Source organism: Necator americanus, chromosome X (genome assembly GCF_031761385.1).
Source record: "Necator americanus strain Aroian chromosome X, whole genome shotgun sequence".
NCBI classification, from domain to species: domain Eukaryota; kingdom Metazoa; phylum Nematoda; class Chromadorea; order Rhabditida; family Ancylostomatidae; genus Necator; species Necator americanus.
Window position 1 is genome coordinate 32,240,173 of NC_087376.1, and position 20,879 is coordinate 32,261,051.

Genomic DNA, 20,879 nt, shown 5'->3' on the forward strand with positions numbered 1-20,879 from the left:
GTGTCAAGCAAATTTTAACTGTATGAGGTGCACAGAGTGTTCAAAAACAACGTATATTTGTGTGCACTTTGTAGAATTATTTGTGAATGGCTGTTTAAAAAAGTAGGTTAATATTAGTAAAATAGTACTATTCTTGTAGTCATCTAAAAAAGAGAAGTACGGCTAAAATTGTGTTTCCCTAATGAGGAGAGAATAAATGAAAAAGCAGCCAATATGGGCGGAATCTTTCTGTTACCTTCTCGTTTTCTCTGATTCCTTGTATATGAACAAAATGACCCAAAATGTGTATTTACATTAACATATCGACAGAGTAGATCATTGCAAGTGAATTCAGGAAACGGATTTCAACTGGCCAATAACTAAATAATATTAAATTATTTTGTGTATGTTTGTGTGTGATCAATTACCGAATTAATGAGAGAAATGCGTTAGAAATGCTTGACTAGAATGCAGAAATAAGGCCGCTGGAAGGAATTGCGTTCGACAACATACATTTGTAATATTACAATTAATACAAAGCAACACAAATGATACCGGTACAATAAATCTCTCAGATCGGTATAAACGAAAACTGAGCTGAAGACACATTATGGAAGAAATGACACATTATCAAAGCAAATGATTTGAAAAAAAATCACTTTTTCGGCGACGAACCAGGAGATACATTCCCGCTTGTTAGTCTGGAATTAACGAAATAAGAGAACACTTCAGTATTTATGTAAAAAAAAAACTTATAGTTTTCAAACACTCCTATTTGAATCAATAACAAAACTATGAAATAAATAATCTTATGAATTTCTTCTACAGATTATTATGTCCAGAACTGCGTTGATCAGATTTTGCTGTAGTATATCCTCTGATAATTACGTGAGACACCGTTAAGCTTCTTAAGGAAATCGTGCGCGTGAATCTTTGAAAAACCATTTAATTCAAACTAATATTTTGAAATATTGAAACATATTAGGACAAAAGAAAGACCGAAATGGACCGAGAAAAGATGAAGTGATGATTGGTTTGATCTCGTCATCAAATCTTATCGTTGGATTCGCCTTTTAGCAATTTAATGGATTAAATTTCTTAAGATCCAAAATCAACAAAAAGCCAATATAATTTCCACGCGTTTCTGAACGTACCAACTTCTAATATTTCCGGTTTTATTTGCAAAGTTCTACAATGTTTTCAATGAATCCTTTAAAAACTATAAGGGAGTAGTGTATCTGCAACGGTTTGTAACTGACAGATTTAGGTGATGTATTCAAGAACATATTTCACCAGGAGCAATTTTTTTTGTCTTGAATTGAAAATTGCAAAAAAAAAGACAAAAAAGGATCTACCGTCCTCACCATAAGTAATATCACTAAAAATGTTCAATTTACGTGAACAATACACAGACACACCTAATAAAGTCGTTCGTTGGGCGTTCCACAGACAAGTCTTCATCATAGTCGCATTCCTCTTCTGGAACTGTTGTAGCGTAATTTTTATACATATAACTGGAAAATTAATAGTGAATAAGCCACCTCTACAGGTATCATTACTGCCGTAGAGAGGTTGAAGTTCAGCTTCTGTATGACAACAGCTTTCTCGTCGTCGAATTTCTTCTTCAATTCGATGTTCCACTTCGATCAATTCTTGCTCAAGTGTATTCATCGAAATTTCTTTCTCGGTGTTACCGTCCTCGATGTCGGTGTCTTTTTCTTTTTCCACTTCTTGAAGAATTTGGGATTTTGACATGTACCCTGCTTCGTCCATTTTATTCCAACTGCTCAAGAAAAACAAATGTTCATGGCTTCAATGCAGCGCCTTACCTGGAACACCTTCAGGAGCGTCAGTTGTTTCGGAGTCACGTTTGTTGCTCTCTTCTAAGTGTTTCATCAACACAGCAACGACAACGTTAACGAGCACGAACTGTGAAATCAGGACGAATATTACGAAAAAACATGGAGCAAGAATAGGATCAACGCAGCAGTTTGTCTCGCAACGATCAGATGAATCGCAATCGTCCCGGAGAGCGTCCTAAGTACAACACTCTTACGAAATAAGCTTTTCATTTGCCCAGCGGATTGAAAATAATTAAAAATAAAGGGAGGAAATTTAGAAAAAGAAACGCTTTAAGATCACCTTCATTATTCCATTCCAGTTGTCACCTGTTGCTATTCGAAAGAGTGTCAGAAAAGCCATGCCAAAGTTCTTAAAATGTGCATGTTCTCCCAGACCGTCGCAGGGATGATCCTCGGAACATTCTGGAACAGATGAAAACGTGCTGAAGCAATTAAGGTAATTGTAGCAAATAATGCAATAGATTCACCAAGCTTTCCAAATAGTTCAACTCCGAGGGCAGCAAAAATGAAGAAGAGTAAGAAAAAAAGCGATCCCAGATTTCCTACCTAAATGCTAGCAGCTTAAAAACCACATTACGAGCTGATAAAACGCTTTCTCAGTCAATGCAAATAATTTCAAAAAAGAAGAAGATTTTCTCTTTTTCTCAGAAAAAAAAGTTGAAGAAAAAATAAAAAGAAAAAATTGAAGAAAAGAAAAAATAAAAAGAGACATTCTAACATCAATTGTAGGAGCAAATCATTCGTTCTTCTTCTATTTAAATTTTATACATATTTAATTTTACAAAAAACAAATACATCCTTACCTGTGGAAGCGCTTCTCCTACGGTATCCAACAACGATCTAATACCTTTTGCCATCTTCAGCAACTTCAGCACTGAAAAAAGAGTCATAAAGAAAGGAACTTGAGAACCTATACGAATGAAAGAAAATTTCTTAAACAATAAGATGTTCAATGAAAAGAAATTATGTTTTAATGGATTATTTTCTTTTAACTGCGCTAATCTTTTCTCTTCCTCCTTTCCGCATCCACAACCCAATCTCTGTCTTTTACCCTGGATTCCATTTCCACGTCAAATTCGTGGAATGCTGGCCTTAAGGAGTTAGCTGTGTCAGCGCCAAGTCCTCATATGGTCATCACAAGTCAGAATAGTTATTGTTATTAGAATAATTCTTGCAGCCGTTTGATTTCTGTTTGTTAGTTTTTTTTTTCTGGTGTAACATGGTGGGTGATTGTGGGATTCTCTCCGATGGCAGCCATCAATAGGGTTCCAGATTAAACTGTTAAGAAACTGGTACTATATTTCATATATCTACTGGAGTATGAATATCAAAGCGAACCTCGTGCAATACGTAGCACTCGCATGACTCTGATGATTGTTGGATTTATAGGCAGTTCCAATGCTTCAAACTCTTCGAAAATTATACCAGCAATAGACAGGAAGACGATAAACATATCCAGTCGATTCCATCTGAGATCAGAATAAACATCCGAATGCTCCCATGAAAAAAATCACCACAAAATCTCACGTCTCGCTGAAGAATCTTCTGACGCCAAGAGCGGCAAGCTTCATTGCAGCTTCCAGAGTAAAAACAGCAGTGAAGAAGTAATTCAATGCTTTTAGTACGTACTTCAGACCAGCTGGCATCATGTAGAACTCCATTGCCATAGAAATGACATTGATGCCTGTGTGATGGTATAATATTCGAATATTCGACCTGATCAACATTAAACGAGTTGAACCCACCAATAACTGCGGCAATAGCGAGGTCGAAATATTTCGATGTCACAACACCGTTTAAGAACATTCTCGTTGTTCCATAATTATGCCAGTATGGTTGATTTTTCTTCACTGAATCCATCAACTTGAGGTGATGAATCGGATAAAAATGCTTAAAAACACACCTTTCTTTTTCTTTCCAGCTACACTCTCTTCATATTTCTGCCGTTTGAGCTTCCTTTGTAGACGTTTCTCTCTGGCTTTCTCGCGCATTTCCTGAAGCATTTCAAAAAATTTGATGGTTCCATAGATTTTTGATAGCATATGAACTGCTACCTTTTCGAGAGCTTCTTTACATTTGTGGAAATTCTCCACAACAACTCCTACGAACATGTTCAGAACGAAGAATCCGACAAGTAGAAGGAATGAAATGAAATAGATCATACGCCATTCGTTGTAGTTTTCGATTGGCTACAATAAAAAATACTACCGAAAATAAATCATTCCAAAAAAAACCAACGAAAAAAAAACGTATTTATAAATGAAGGATCATACCTGAAGGTCTACACCTACAGCATCTATTCCTTGATACATAATGGACACCCATCCGTCTTTACTAGATAAGACGAATAACGACATTAGGGCCTTAATAAAGCCTCGTCCTGATATTTCAAGATGTGATATAATATATTGCGTTGAATGCTCACTTGTCCTAGATTGTCGAAGTTATATCGATGATTCACCCATTTATTTCGTGAATCTTCCAGGCAATTAGCTTTGTTGGTCACATTAGCAATGTCGGGTCCAACGCAATGAAACATCATACCCTAAAAGTTGTATTATATATAGCTAACACACGAAGATAAAGTGAAATTTGTGAAGAATTTCTTGGAAGCTGAATAGTCATACAAATAATCCATTAAATAATTTATTACATTGCAGGAAATTTCGATTTTCAAACTTATTACTTGGAAAATTTCGATTTTCAGGTGTTTTCTTCGCCATTATTCTCCTGTTTTAAAGGCGACCCGAGTTAAGACAAAAAAAAAGAAAATATGTCTGATGGACATCGACAATTTCCTATCAATGTATAGGTAACGCCTCAACCCTGGTTCAAAGAATGAGGGCGGCTTTGATGCAAAGAAGTTTCCAAATCCATTCATGGATGCTGGTATGCTGCTGAATATCACCGCTGTAATCGATAATTGATCATTTCTTGGAAAGTGCGGTTATCCAAAGGGTCAAAGCAGAAGTTACGTGTTTCCCAATTTTCGTACATAGAAGTGGTAATAAAACCGGGACAAAAGCAAGTTTTCCAACGACGCCGGAAGACGTTTTTTTAGCAGGTCGTGGAGTTCACATTGGTTCAGCTTGGATATGTATAATGACGTAGATGCATTTCCTATTCATGCGAAATTTTGTGCAAGAGATGGAATAATTTTAGAAAAATTTCTTGTAAATTGAAAAAATAACAGATGTAAATTCTTGTAAATCTCTTGAGAAAAAAATAATAGATGCCAGCTCACCTTAAACAACTGCACACCGAGTATACCGAAGATAATAAAGAACGTGCAGCAGATGAGCACAATATTTCCGATGGGTTTCAGACTAAAAACGTAGGAATTTCATGAATTAGATATTATTTGACAAAAATAATGACAAATATTGCTATATATGTATCATTGTTTAGCTTCTAAAAAATAGGCGACAGCATAGAGAACTATCAAAAAGTCTAGGAATCTCTTATTTACCTCGATATTAATGTCATAACAACAAGTTTGACGCCAGGCGCACGATTGATCACACGTAATGGCCGAAGCGCTCGTAATAATCGCAACACACGAATCACTCCAAAGATTTTTGGAGAATCTGAAGTGAGTGTCAATTTAAAATCAGTACATTAGCGCCTGGATCAGGTTTTCAGAGAGTTACATCGCTTATGAAAAATCAGAGTCTTATGCTTTACGAAAGCGGACACTATCCGAAGGCAATTATTAAAAAACGCTATTCATGGTTGAGAAACGTATTGTGAGAAAGTGGAAAATTTCTCCTCCTTTAAAAAATTACTGGAAAATGTAGAAATGAAACCAGACAATGCAGACTTTTCTTACCGCCAGTGGCAAACAGCTCAAATAGCACATTTACTAGGGAAATGATAACCAATATCCCATCCAGAATATTCCAACCATCCTTGAAATATGCCCCACGACCTAGCACACAACCATTTGCAATAACCTAAGAGTAGAAACGTGTTATTTATGAAATAAATCAACGATGAAAACTAAGCACTTACTTTTAACGCCATCTCAAAGGTAAATATTATCGTGAAAACATATCCAGAAAAAGTCAAAAATTTTCGTTCAAAGCTTTGAGGTGGAATAGACGGTCTTTCCATGGCAAGAGTGATGCAGTTTATTCCAATAAATACGAGAATAGAATAATCGAACCACTTCTTTTGCGTAAGTTGTAAACATCTTAAGAAAAAAAATTAAAGGATTATCTTACTCATCTGATCCCTATTCTGCTGTTCAGCAACGTACCTGATCCGAAAAGGATTTTTAGGCCCAAAACAGAACAATGAATACTCAGCCTTCTTGTACAGGCAAGTCTTCCGTAGGAATCTTCGAAAACAGGTGTTTTGCTTTTGTTCGTTCCGCCTCTCCTCTTCAGCTAACGCCTGCTTCAACTCTTGACTTGCCTAAATGAAGAGCGCAGAAATTTACTTGGATCTTAAGCGAATTCTAGGATGCTAAGAACTCAAAAATATGAGTGGAGTTCTAAGGCAATGTAACCCCAAATTGAGCTGATGGATGTTTAGAGGAAAGTAGCGTTATTTAAAAGGGATCGGAAATGCAATTCATTCGGATATTTTCATGTTTTCAAAGATTATCATTCTTTCTGGATGAAACACACTATTGTTGCGGAAATTAGAAACACACATAAGTAGGTCAACCAAGAATTTTCATGTAAAGAAAGTATCCGCACTACTTTTTTACCAAAATTTGAGTTCGACATGCATTTTCGGTTCATGGTAAACGATTTTTTTTTTGCAATCCAACACAGGTGTAAAACAGAAGAAAGTTCAGTTGGTTGCAGGATTAGCACTGATAGAAAGTGTGTTTGAAATTTTCGAACTTGCGAAAGATATAGTTGGAAAATTGGGTCATTTTACGTGTAAAAAACTCAAAGATTTAAGATCTTATATGATTTTTCTAAAAAAAACACATTAACGTTTATTTTGAAGCCGTATACATCACGTATTCCTGCATATCCTTAAAAAGAGTGCAGAAATGGTTTTACTCGCCCGCAATTATTCAACAGCCCTACGTTGATAATAGCATTTTTTGTAGCAATCATGCAGAAGAAAACCACTGTCTTTCAATGTGATCATTACTGAGCTGCGCTTACCTCGATGAACTTTTCACGGGCGTATGTCTCCAGAAGAGCTCGACGACCGTGGATTGGACAATGTGGATTGAAATGTTGACATAATCCACTCCAACTGTGGATACGCTGTCGGTGGGTAGGTCCACCGTTCTGGCCACAAAGGACTAATGATGTGTGTCTGTTTAGCCTACATACATTTAAAGAATTATTTTTAAAAAAATAACTTCTTAAATGATTTGATAATGCCTTTTAGCCCCGTCCTCGTAGTCATGCGTGTGAATCGGCGAGGAATGGCGCGCGAGAGCCACTCGACGATCTGGTGGTATTTGAAGGTTGCTATCCTTCTCAGCAGTTGAACTCTGCAAATGGTTTCGATATTACCGTAATCAAAAAAAAGAAAATGTAAATTCCACAGCGAAAAATAAAAATCTCTCACCAATCCTTGCCCATCGGGAGTGTTTGTAATGATCTTAAAAAGAGAATCATTAAGAAATAGGTAGCTTCCAATGATTGTGAGATGTTTATTTGATATAGCACCTCATGATCGTCTCGTATAGGGAGGATAGGCTTCGGCACACATGTACAATCCCCGCCACCTTGTGTACCATTAAGAAAAGCTGGAGATGTGGATCTTGCTAACAATAGTTCCAGTTCTTTTTTACGTTCATCCTCTTCTTCTTGTGCTTTCTTCTTCGCATCTTCTTCCTCAAAATAATTCCTAAGTAGTATACTTACTTACTTAGATACTTAGATGGATTTCTTACTACGCCCAATGAATTCTAGATCGTTCATATTTCCTCTGATTTTCGAAATGGTAAAGCAACATCAGAAAAAAAGTAGAAATTATATGAACATATCAGTGTGAGTAATGAATCTGCTTCACAATTATAATTTTATCAAATCTGGATGTTCAAATGGCCCAAACAATGTTGAGAATTTCTTTTTTTATAGAGCCAAGAAAGACCTCAGTAGACTGCGAGGAATCACTTCATATGTCTTAAGAAAAACAACTCATAGCTTTGAACCTCAAAAAAATCAACGAAGAGCACCTGTTGCCGCTTCTCCTCCTCCTTACTCTCTTGAAATCCTTCAACCAAGATGGCTACCAAAAGGTTGAATAACACATAGTTTCCGAATGTCATAAGTGCTACAAAGTAAAGAGCAGCCCAAGGATTCGTTTGCGCCATGCCATTGAAAAGCACCATATTCCAATCTTCTTGCGTAAGAATCTAAAATTCAGAACATCACTATATGTACATCATATCTTTTGTGAAAAATTTCACAAACAAACTAGTTTAGAACTAAGTTTACTGAAAAATTCAAACGTGCAAATGCACTGCAACGTGTAAACACATTGTACAATCACAGAATACAAAACAAACTAAAATAGTAGTTAACAACACGAACAAAACTATTCGCATCCTACCTGGAATACAGTAACAGTCGCATGAAGAAATGAATCGAAATTTGTACGATCACAATCACATTCATTATTGGATATCTCCTGGCATGTACATTTTAACTCAGTCTCCTTGTGATTGCAAAATTTGCAACCAAAAAGCACCATTCCTAGAGTACTGAAAACACAACGACAATCACAGACACAACACACAAGGATGTTTCCGGATACGTCCATGGATGCATCAAAGGCGTCCAGAACGAAGGGAGTGGTGGTCTAGATTAGGAGATTACATGCACTTCCAGGTTAATGCTACATACTTGTCACACTTCATGAGGATTGCAATGTAAGAACAACACGTTCGGGAGAGTATTGACAAGGTCTGGCTAGACTTACTTGAAAAACAGTGATGAGCGCCCAGAGTAGAGTGTCGAAATTCTTTCGTTCACATTTCTTCGACGGACCACCCAACAGACGTTCCTCCACCTTGCAGAACTTGCACCCAAATAAGTTCATGCCAAGTATACTGGAAGGGGTTATTTTTGGGAAGGATTGGGAAGTATAGAAGGGTGGGATAAAAAAGAAGAGAGGTCTGCATTAACTAAAAAGGTATAGTTGAAGTGACAGAAGATATTAAATCCATGAGGAGTCGTAATCTGGTTAGAAAGAATGAAATGGTAACCAAGAAACTAAAAATACAAAAAAAGGAGAAAAGCATCTGAAAAAAAAGAAAACCTCAAATATACCTAAAAATAAATATGAACAGCACAAGGAGACCGAAGAAGACAGTGACGTTATCCATGGTTCGAAGCATGACGACCAATTGGTATCGTAACGCTGGCATGAACCGTACCAACTTCAGGATTCGTAGCAGTCGAAATGTGCGGAGCACTGACAGACCTCCCTTTCCTTCTTGAAATAATTCCAAAACGCTGAAATTTTGGGTTTTTACATACAGAACAGACTGATTGGGTTGGCTATAAGATCACTGCGGATGTAAGATTTTGGTCCCTTTAGAAGTTCAGCGCCTCTGCTAACATCTTCAGAGGAAAATTTTCTCTCGAAAAAAGTAGAACTTCTAAACAAATCACAGCATAAGGCCGGGCGTCTCCTGGATTTTCCGACCAGAAACTACCCTTAGAATGACCTAATAATTTTAGTTCAAGGAGCTCACCTTAGCGCCACAATGCCACCGTCAAAAAGGTTGAAACCATCAGACAAGTAGCCAAATAAACCATCAGCAAAAATTTTTAAAAACATTTCAAACGCAAAAAGACCCGTGAAAAATAAGTTGGAGTATTCAAGAATTGTGGTGAGAAATTCGGGCTGAAAAAGACGAATTATTAATTATAACTTGATAATTCCCGTGTAAATGAAATGGAAATAAAATTAAACACTTGAATAGTATAAATTGAAAAACAAACCTGTTGGTGATACTCGACTCCCATGCTAAGCGTATTAACAAGTATGGCCACAAGAATCCCTCGTGTAAAGTGATCGCATACGACGAAGCGACGTACTTTTTCCCGAAACCAGCGCCAACGGGACGGTGACTGTGGCTGCTTTGTCACTGTCTGGAAACACTATTTCCAGAACGTTATGGAATCATGGAATTATAAATTGTAAGCACCTTCACTTCTTCGTTCTCAGACCATACATCTTCACTAGCAGAGCTTTCATCGCTATTAGTAGTACTAAGACCTACATGGCCTAAAATTATATTAATATTTTATTCGGAGAGTAAATATAGCTGAAACGACTACCAAACGAATATGCTTCAATATTCTCATTTTTTACGAACCTGCTGCACTACCGTTTCCAATTTTGTCTTGTTCGTCATCGATGGTGACTTTACGTGATCGCTTTTTTGACGTGGTATTTTCAGCTGCAGCGTCAACATCTATAAGTAACTTTTGAATTTTGAATTAACCCTCAATGAAATTATTTATTAAGTAACTTTAGCCTAGAGCCTAAAGCCTAGAGCTTAACAACAAAAGATTTCGTTCTTAATACACATATATGTGATTCAACATACCATCCTCTTCATCTGTGCGTTCTTCAATTCGAGACAATGTCGCCATGTTATCCAGCTTCGACTTTCGTCGCTTCTTTGACTCTGTCTTCTTTTTTTCACGTCTTTGTTGCATATACGCATTAAATTTCTTAAAAAATAAGTATTTTTATAGTTTGCATATCTAGGCGATGTTTTATTTGAGCAGTGAGAAACAACTGACTCTTCTGACATGACGTTTTGTCTTTCGAAACGTATGTCCAATGAAACGAACGATAGCCGCATAAACTGTATCGCCACCATCCTCCTTTGAAGAGGTGCCGCCGAGTTCGCTTCCACTTCCGGCTGAAATCTCAGGTTAACAGAACAGGGAGCAGAAATATGTATTTAAAAAAAAAAAGTACAACCAGTGCCCTAATTTTTTGTCTGAGAACTCACAAATAGAGTCTGGGCTACGATTTTGTAGTCGTTTTCGTTCTTGTAACATTCGTTCAGTCTCTCGACGTTTTGTCTCGGCGAATTGTGTTGCAATTACAACAAGGCACAAATTGATCATAAAGAAAGCACCTATCTGCAATTATTCACATCAATTTTTGGCTAATAAATGATATCAACTGAAGTTTTTCAGATATTGTTTACTTTGTAGAGGACTTACAACTATGAGTAACACAAAATAGATCCAGTTCCAGAAAGAGTGGGCGTCTTGGACATAGTACATGATATCCGTCCATCCCTCCAGCGATATAACCTAAATCAATTACAAAGGCACCTTAGACGTACTGAAGTGGTAGTTTTAGTTTAAGCTAAATGCTCCGTTAGACGAAGAAAAAACTAGGACCTATAGAAAAAGAATCATGCATTCCGCAGATGTTGAAATGAAGAATTACTTAAATGAATTGTGAGAGAACAAACACTATAGAGGATGAGAAGCAGGAAAAAAAAAACTCATTGGAGGTATATAACAGAAAAACACCCTACCCATGAATTCATTGAAGAAAGAACAATCGTTTGTTTCGTAAATAAGGATGGAAAGACGATAAAGTTGTTTTTCGAACAATGATACCTCCAAATCTTTCTGGACACGGTACGCTTACCGGTTAACGTTATTGTAACGCTGTACTCATTTTTCTATGCGCGTCTTTTCAAGCGTTCATTCAGCTCTGGCTTCATATTCATGGATGACAATGCGCGACCGCATCGAACAGCCCTAACAGACGTTGGTCCCTTTTTGCGTGTTACACAACGTAGCGGTATCTGCTGGTGCAGTTGACCACCTGCTCTCCTTCCTGTGGAGCACCGGTTGTGGTTCGGAACGCTCTCCATGCACGAGAAATAAGGTTCTGAGCAATACCAAACTCCTGGGCTGCGCTCTCGTTACACTTCTTCCTCCTTACACTTCACTTCATCCTCATTCATCTTCCAGTTTCTCGACAATTCTTTCCCGTCTGAAGTCATCTATGAGTTGTCTCCGGGTCATGTTCTAATGGAGAACACCACCACATTGCCACCGTAACTGGTCGCTGATTGGCGCCGTGTCTTTTACCGTCCTTTCAACTGCTTCGTGATGCGGAGCCGGCGCCATTTGGCGCTATAGGTACATTGCTTTAACGCGATGTGAAACCCACCCTCCCGTGCACGATTGAGAGACATCCGGGTACATACTCCCGTACTTTCATTCAATTGAACCGAGTTATTAGAACGTCATGTTACTTTACCTATCTCGTCCTTAAGTTTTGCACACCAGTGTATTACTGTAAGGAAATTCGATACACGGCGAAAACATGACCAATTGTAAATCCATGCTTTCAAAGTTCTACGGCTTTTTTCCATGTGAACTTAGAAAAAAAACCGGTAATACGATATCCAGAATAGACCCGTTCATCGATTTTCATGCATGCAAAGTGCTAACCCATTCGCCGTTCTATCGAAATGTAGAGATACAAAGCTCGCAAAATCCGCAAAATTGTAGTGAAAAGAAAAAGTAACATGTGGAATGAGGTATAATAATTTAAAATTGTAGAGAATAAGTTTTGAAGTACTACAAAAGACAATAGGGAGTAACTCACTAGAAAAATCGCTACCCATGCGAATCCTATATTATCAAACGACACTGAGCCTTGAAATGGGTTCCGTTGCATGACCTTAAAAAATATAAAGAAGTCAGTACCGCATACGTAAATTATTCAATTTCCTATCGAAATAGTATAAGAAAACCAAAAAAAAAACGCGATAAGTGTAACAATGACAAGCCGTCAGATTTTTTACATACTCAAAAAAGCAACACCACATGTAATGCAACAAACAAAAAAATTACAAAAATTAAAAAAAGGACCTGGCACTCGTTGTAATAGATATTCCAGTTGATACACGCTTTATCACTAATTTGATCATAGTTTTCTATGGTTAAATTGCACCTAAGAAAAAAAATTGATTGAAAAAAAAGTAGGACTTGAAAGCTTTGAGTATTCAAATTATTCACTTTACTCCATCCACAGTGTACGGAGGAAGGTTGGAGCAGGTGTGCAACCCGTTTGCATCCGCTTGACTACATATGTATTCTAACGAGGTATCCTCGGGAATATAAAACCTAGAAATATTTTTGACTGAAAATAAATAGTAGATATTAAAAAAAATTGGTTGGGTACAAACCTGGTTAATTTTACATCATTGAATAGTGCGCTCTGATTCTCCGATATAGTTTTTGGTAAATTGATCACACATCGGTTTCTAAACGAATAGCGGTAAAAATTACATCACTGCAATTCCTTCGAATCGCAAACATTAGATTTGGCTCAATGAAACTTGAAAAATTAAAAAGTCAACAAACCTTGAAAAAGGTTTTTAAAAAAACCTTTCAACTTTCATATCTACATATAGGAATGACAAATTTGTAAACGTAAATTAAACAAAAATTGATCGATAGAAATAATCAAAAAGAAAATTGTATCGGTTTGAAAAAGTCATTAATGGAGGGAAGTGATCTACTAACATTTCTATTCTTTTTTTCAGTATGTGTGAGGAAAGAAAAGATCTATGCCATCCGAAGAATAGTAAGTTATTTGTTAAAAAATGTTACAGAAAAAACTGGATTAACTGGTAGAATTCTATGTCTAACCTAGTTCTGTTTGCGAAAAAAAAAACGAACTATCTGGGTAATTGCATGTCCTCAATTTATGCGTCTTTCTTACGGTGCCATTTCACTGAATTTTTTTTAAAAATACCCTGTATTTGATACAGCTTACATATTTGATTATTCACCGTGCATTGACTCGTTCGTCTCTTCTAAAGATTATCGATAATACAAGCCTAAACACGTTTTTTCTTAGTTTTATGTGTTAAAATGCTTCAGTAAGCAGCAAAAGAAGTTTCGCTCATGAATTGGACTTCAGTAGAAAGAAAACTTCAAAAGCAAGATCAAAATATATTTTTGAACCTAAAAAACAACAAGGGACCAAAATAGGTGTCGTCCTAAATATTATACGAAGAGCTCGAATTGACCTGCATTTAACGAAGTTATTTAGTAATTGGTCACATGTCACGGGAGAAAACAAGGTCCCAGAGAAAAAACTTCAAAAAATTACATTCAGAACTGGAGGTAACAGTAATAGTCATTTCTGAATTAGTTTTCATTTGGTAATATTAAAAAAAAACTTTTCAGAAAACAAAAATTTGATGGAAATTGACAGAAGAAACGAACTTACCGTAGTAGACCCGCCCAAAGCTGAACTCCAACTATTCCAAAAATGAAAAACACAAAGAAACATAACAGCAAAACATTTCCCAACATCGGCAGTGTATCCAGCAGAAGATTCACTGAAAAAAAAACTTCTTGACAAATGCTCTAATACAAACATATTATTCCGGTCAAATAAGAAATTTTAGTTAACACAGACAACTGAAAACTTGCCAAGAATCCTCATCGATGGTATCCGATTTACGGCTCGAAGTGGTCGCAACACTCGGACCGTACGGATAGCCGTAAGGTTGATGTTACCGCCCAGATATTCTTGAAGCAAAAACTCCGTTATCCTTAAATGTCACATTGGTCATTCTGGCACAAAAAAAAGGACAGAGGAGAGTGATATTAATTGACCAGGATACTGGAAATAAATGTGATGATAAAACAAAGCGAGATATCCAGATTTTGCGGATGAGAATTTCGTGGATTTTATGGATTTTTTTCGTGGATTTTATGGAACATTCTAAGCAAGTATCGAGTCCGAAGACTGAATTATTTATTGTAGACCATTGGCAGATAATTAAAAAAGGGAAGAAATAACAAAATAGAGCGAAATTTCAAACATGCTTTTAAAAGAACGGACCATTTTCCTAAATAGAGACTTACAATTCGTATTGTTGTCAAGAACAAGTAGTTCATTGAAACATTTCAGGAGATTTATCCAGCAAGTAATCCGAAAGCGTATTCGAAACAAGCAACCTCTGCGCTTCTGACTGGTTCATTTAAAAATTCATTTCAACCACTACCAAGGATTCTGAAAGTTTCGACAGATTTATTCGTCAGAAACGGATTTAGGGACACAAATTAAGATAGGTGTCGTATTTTGAGCTCTGATGGTTAGAGGACCAGAGGCACATTTTCTTCATTACATGTCCGCTAACGCCCTTTATCCGAGATAAAGACGTAAAAGTGAAGGAATGATAGATCTTTTCCCAGTATCCTGATATTTTTTCGATTAAGTTCTGAGTGATTTAGGCATGGTAAGCTACATAACTTTTACTTCACTGTTATCAACCTTAACATATAGCATTCAGACTTGAAGAAACTAACCAGCCGCTAACATAATCGATGTAAATATAGATATCTTTCTGGAATCAGACGGTTTTTAACAGATTACACTGGTTTACTAATGTCCTGCGTTTACTACTCGTTAAGATCGCTGGCAAACAATAGCAATCAGAGGAAATCGCAGGTTAGTCCAGAAATATTGACAACAAACGAAGCGTCAAATTTTAATTTTTCACAGCAAATTTTCTAACTAGTCTAACTGCATTTAACAGGTGATCAACCGAATATGTTTACAAAGTTGTAGCACTAGAAATTAATACGTGATTTTTGTATCGATCTCTAATAAATGGTCCGACCATTTGTTGTTGTACATACCCTGCCATAACAATAAAGAAATCGAGTCGATTCCATGTGTCCGACAAATATGCAGCCGGCCCAGTGAAGCCGAGAGCAACAATTTTTATGACCTGAATAATAAAGCATTATAGGAGTATTCGGATGTCATTAATTCCAGTTCCAAACCAATATTTTCTGACTAACCATTTCTGCTGCGAAATAAGCGAATATAGCATGATCAATTAAGGCGAGTATATTGCAACGATATGTGGTACAATCGGGACCGTCATCGCACGGCCGATACATTCCTTCAGATTATACATAAGATACTCCAAATTGTTGTCACTCAAGATTTTTTTAAATTTCAAAAAAGAGAATAAAGAATCACGAATGATGCTGACGAACCTAATGTTACACAGTTGATGAGGATTACGATCATTGTTACCCTATCGAACCATGGGCTCATCACCAGTGTCAGACACCATGATCGTGGCGGTTGAGCTTGTTTTAAACATCGGAGTGCTGGTTCGGCGAAACTAAACCCACGGATCACTTTTTAAAAAAGTGACAACTGACGTATGAAGTATTAGTAAAGTAAAACCATAGAAACACTAGGAATTTTCCACTAAAAAAACAGGAAGAAGAGATAAATGACAGATTTGTTTGCTGAAAGTAATGAAAATGTTATCAAGCCAATTTTATTGCTACTGATTTTTTTATATAATGATACTAATAGTCTGAGAGAATATTTTGATAGTACACAAAACGAAACACATGTTGCGGCCCATTCCACATATACTTATTTTTAAAAAATTACCCAAATCTCTCACATCTCATATATTCCATCCGAATACAAAGTATCACGGCAAATGATCGATGATCCATACTACTTACATATGATTCCAATTTTTGTTTTGAGAATTCATAACAGAATGCGTCGCAGTTAAACTTGTGAATGCACTTTTCTTTTATGGAATTTGATGCTGCTCAAGGATTTTATGTAATTCTATATTATAAAACGAATATTAATGCAGACGGTAATAGAATTTGAAGTAAATACTAGAATTATAGGTGTCCTCTGATTCCGCTACAAAGTCTACTCCAGAATTCCGTAATAGACATGATTATTCGCCCAAACCCCTACTCCTGACACGTTTTTATAGCAAATTTTTCCTGAGAACTAGTAACCTGGTTGTACTAAATGGAAAAAAAGAAAGCCTCTGGCTTCACGGCAACAAATAAAAGCTCACCCTGGATAGGGGAGATCATCCAAATCTTCGATTCGTTCCTCATCACCCCACTCCACTTGCTTATCCCATCGTTGTACGGATGGCTCGGAAGATGGTCCCTGCTGAAAAATACAAGTGATTTTTTTAGGTTTTCAAATAAATATTTGAGCGATACTGTGTGATTTCTAACGCTCTTGATTAAAAAATGAAGATAGTTCCTCGGATAGCTGATCAATCTCAATAAGAAGCAGATTTTTCTCGTTAGAGGATAAAGAGGCCTTTGACGTCGATCACTTCCTTTGGGATGTGCCGCCTGAATAAAGGGTGGATGTAGCGCAGCGGTAAGAAATTTCTCTGGGATCGCATCTATAGTTCAAAACCTCCTACGGTCACCAAAGCGTCCGATTCCTCCGTGGTCAATAAATTGATGGCTGATTTGTTTGGGAGGATAAAAACATGGGGTTGACACATGCGCTGGCCTCCGCAAGTCACTGTGTGGGCCACAAACACGTCATAAACCTCGCACATTGTGAACTGAAGTCGAACACTTTGGAGGATCCCCAAACGATTGATTAACCTCCAAACACTTCGTTTCAGTATTATTTATTACTCTGAATAAATTCTGATTTTGTTTTAATAGTTGATGACAACGGAGACCGTAGATATTCACAATCAGGCTTTGTGCTGGCAGTCACTGATTGAGCGCGAGCGAATGCGCATGCATTTACATGGTTGAATTTATCCGTGAAATCACCACAGGATTAGAAGAATCCCGAAATGAAATACGCAGTCCGCGAAGTGATTCCTTCTGATATAAAGAGCATTGAACAGGAGGAAAGGAGCCTAGCTTGGAGTTGAAGTTATGTCCAAAAGCAAAGAGGATACCTAACAAATATAGTATTTCAAGACCACAATGTTCGCTCACCTTGCCCAATTCCGAAACCGTTTCCTTTGAACCACAGACCGATCCAATTGCCTACAAGAGTACTCATCTTCAGAAAAGATCAAAAACATTCCCTTCAGTCGACTACCTCGAGATCGTCGAACCGCTTTTTGGTCTGGGACATTCGGCGCGTAGCAACATTTGATGTACGGCGTCCAAGAACTGATCTAAAATTGAAGCAAAGTCAAGCCTATTCCCTACGGTCCACAAAATTATCGTCAGTTATTAAATTCACTTATTCGTCGCTCACCTCGGACCTCCCGCATATTTGGAAAGCGACTGGAAACTGCGCAGTTCAGGAACTGGTTGCTGGAGCATCTGCAACGCTTAAAGATTCGTATAGAAAGATCTTTCTGAGAAAAAAAAATCGCAGAAAGAGCATCAAAGCACTGGAAGAATACAATATATGAAGAACATACGGCGAAAATAATACACTCACCGTTAGGTGACTGGATCAAAATGCGAGCGCATCAAGCAACAGCGTATTTATTATCCACAAAAATCGGCTTTCCAGTCTAAAAATGAAAGCCATGGTAATGACGACAGACACATCGATGTTATGTCGTTATTCCGCATGTAATTCACTCGAGGTGATAAACGTAAGGAGAGAATTGTTAATTTGTTGTGGAATCGATATGCGGCATCGTGACTGCTTATACCGAATACCGCCCCCACCCCGTCATCCTAGAAGAGGATTTTGCACTTTCAAAATATGTAGCTTGCGAGATCACTTGAGTTTATCTGTGAGAGGAATTATCCGCATTTTCAATAAATGCACATTGATCGTTACGTGAAGAATTTGGGTAAAACAAAAAAAAAATGAAACATGATCTATGCTGTTAAAATTGACAACAGAGGATAAATAGAACTAAAGGCATCACATAATCAATAAACACTTGTTCAAATTCAAATATTTCAAAAGATATGAAAGTGTAATACAAAAAGAGATGCTCATAGCAAATCAAACATCCTCGAATGCAGGTGTCACAGGGAAAAAATCTGCCAGGTAACATGAGCAGTTCTGCATGTGGCTCATCCTGAGGACATTCCTCGCATTTCTTACTAATGATTGTGATAAGTTGGCGATAGAAAATCTGCATAATAGTTGTCTACTTGTTATTTTTAACATCTTCAACTCGAATTATGGTTGAAAGTATTTAGAATTTGTGCGCCGATTCACATTTTCCACCACATTCAAAATTTTCTCCCGCACATTTAAAATTATATTTTTATCCCACAAGCCACACAAAATGTTCTCGGGGCTTCTATCGTTAACGAAACAATGCGGTACTACTGATGGTAGTAATGCTTCCACTGATCTCTCCTAATTTTTCGCCCACACTTGACGATTTCCCCGGAGAATAACGCTCAGGTTTGAAAACAGATGGATGTAAACACTACTTAGCGAAGGTTGTTTGCGGGTGTAGCTTAGTACCAAATTCATGGTTACCCTCCGGATTCACGTTCATTCTGGAAATGATTGTAAAGAAGAAAACAAGAGCGATTTATATCAGAACAGATAGTTACATGTGTGGCCGATAGTTCACCGCGCAATTTTTCTGATTTAGCACGGAATGCCGCTTCCTCGGCGAAAAAAAGGTGGAAAATAAATGGAACTCTGCTGCTAGACACAAGCACATAGATACTCGAACGCATGACGAAGCGGTGGACACCGATAACTACCGGATGGCCCCACTCGTAGATTGAATTGAGGAAATTGTGTAAACAAGTTGAGCTCCTATTTTCAGCGGTGCTTCGGAGACCGGAAGGCGGCGCACAATTACTTGCCCCAGGACGTGGCACTCGACGTAGCTGGGCACAGATTGCTCCTCAACTATTGCTATAGAGGATGGCATCATCGAAAAATATGTGATCAGTTTAATTCCGAAAAAATACTGGATCTACACCGATGACGACATTCCCCCAATGTAATGTCAACGTTATGAAAAGTGAGCATGGTATGTGAAGGGATGAAGATTCCGAGGAGAATCTATGGATTCGATAATGGTACTGGAAATGTGAATATAGACGAGAGAAGCTCATTACGGAATAATAGCAACGTTGTAAAGTGCATGTCCGCATGGGGATCGATGGCTTGTGAATCCAAGGTAACATGGCAGCATGAATGTGGAGGAAACAGAATTGAGAACGGGGCTCATTCAGCATCACAGCATATGCGGAGAACATAGAGCTGGTATCATTGAGCAGTATGTCGAAGTTGAATTTATGTGACATCCGCGAAATGCTGGATGCTTGGAGTTCTTCACAAAGAAAATCTTCCTCGTTTGCTGCAAACACCACCAACACTATATAGTGGCCTACCGGATAGTTTATGAACCTCGATAATGTAGATTTCGTTTCACAATACATATTAAAATTGCCTTAACTAGCTATAAAAAAATGGAAAGTAGATATAAAACTAATCTGGCTTGTTAGAAAAGGAAGAAGAATTTTTTTCACTAATCAATATAAGTATTGAGTTTCATCTTCAACTTATACTTACCAAACAGAAACAAGGGTACTCTTCGCAGAACAACCTTTGGAAAACCTACAACTTCCATGGTGAGATTTACATTTCCAACAATCTACTACAGATGAAAAAAATGTGATAACTTGTCCCTTTCTGATTTGATCTTACTGTTAGCCCAATGATTGTTTTCGTTTGTTTAAGCATATTAAAATAAACTAACTCTTCCAAGATTTCAGATAAATCTAGGCTTTTGAGCACCTAGCAATCTAGCAAGTAGATAGAAAAAGCGATAAGATCAAGGAAAAAGAGAGGAGCGCATAGTCTCCGTTGCGTTTCGTTGTGAGAAGAGGAATTGGGTTTGCCCGCTTTCAACTGCATGATGAACAAAAAACAGGAGAACTTGATACTTTACCACCTTTACACTTCAATGTTAAAACAGGGCTTATTACCCTATTCCAGAAAGCTTCAATTTCGTTGCGAATGCCAGTCAAAATGTGAATGGGATTCTATACGCATAGACTCAAAGGAATCCAAATCTAAAATTTTTGAGCTCATTTTCATCATCAGATAGACATAACGCAAAGAGCAGATGAAGATGGACGAGAGGTAATCAAGACAGAGGTTGGAATTCGAGAGGAACCGCTAAAATGTATCGTACATCTGGGAACAGCATGAAAAATTGTAGTGGACTTTGAAAACCTAAGACAGACGGCTTAGGAGTAAAATAGTGGGACCTTAGATTCAAATGTTGAAAAGATAATCTGTTCGTTACGAGCAAGCAGTAAAACAATATTACAT

At 37.4% G+C, this 20,879-nt stretch overlaps 1 protein-coding gene across 2 annotated transcripts; it reads right to left on the minus strand.

Moving 5' to 3' along the window:
• Positions 1–634: 634 nt before the first annotated feature.
• RB195_026120 (uncharacterized protein) lies at positions 635–19,467 on the minus strand (the record flags this gene model as incomplete). 2 transcript variants are annotated; one of them, XM_064214532.1, is made up of 51 exons in its annotated part: positions 635–680; positions 1,398–1,458; positions 1,521–1,709; positions 1,809–2,016; positions 2,122–2,243; positions 2,309–2,387; positions 2,645–2,715; positions 3,180–3,310; positions 3,369–3,525; positions 3,587–3,691; positions 3,745–3,835; positions 3,896–4,030; positions 4,115–4,204; positions 4,267–4,386; positions 5,086–5,167; positions 5,311–5,428; positions 5,671–5,794; positions 5,853–6,033; positions 6,100–6,257; positions 6,968–7,133; positions 7,193–7,305; positions 7,383–7,415; positions 7,484–7,651; positions 7,996–8,175; positions 8,373–8,523; positions 8,742–8,798; positions 8,848–8,871; positions 9,092–9,277; positions 9,520–9,671; positions 9,770–9,919; positions 9,976–10,055; positions 10,147–10,245; positions 10,381–10,507; positions 10,580–10,701; positions 10,795–10,927; positions 11,012–11,104; positions 12,423–12,497; positions 12,689–12,770; positions 12,836–12,943; positions 13,006–13,083; positions 14,058–14,169; positions 14,264–14,385; positions 15,479–15,570; positions 15,644–15,747; positions 15,845–15,975; positions 16,690–16,790; positions 17,594–17,644; positions 17,700–17,778; positions 17,862–17,929; positions 18,051–18,060; positions 19,295–19,467. In XM_064214532.1, 51 exons carry the CDS (start codon positions 19,465–19,467, stop codon positions 635–637), a joined length of 5,688 nt encoding a protein of 1,895 aa, XP_064070412.1. The 2 variants fall into 2 exon arrangements, with proteins under 2 accessions (XP_064070412.1, XP_064070413.1); XM_064214531.1 differs by lacking the exons at positions 8,742–8,798; positions 8,848–8,871; positions 18,051–18,060; positions 19,295–19,467.
• Between the last annotated feature and the right edge of the window lie 1,412 nt (positions 19,468–20,879).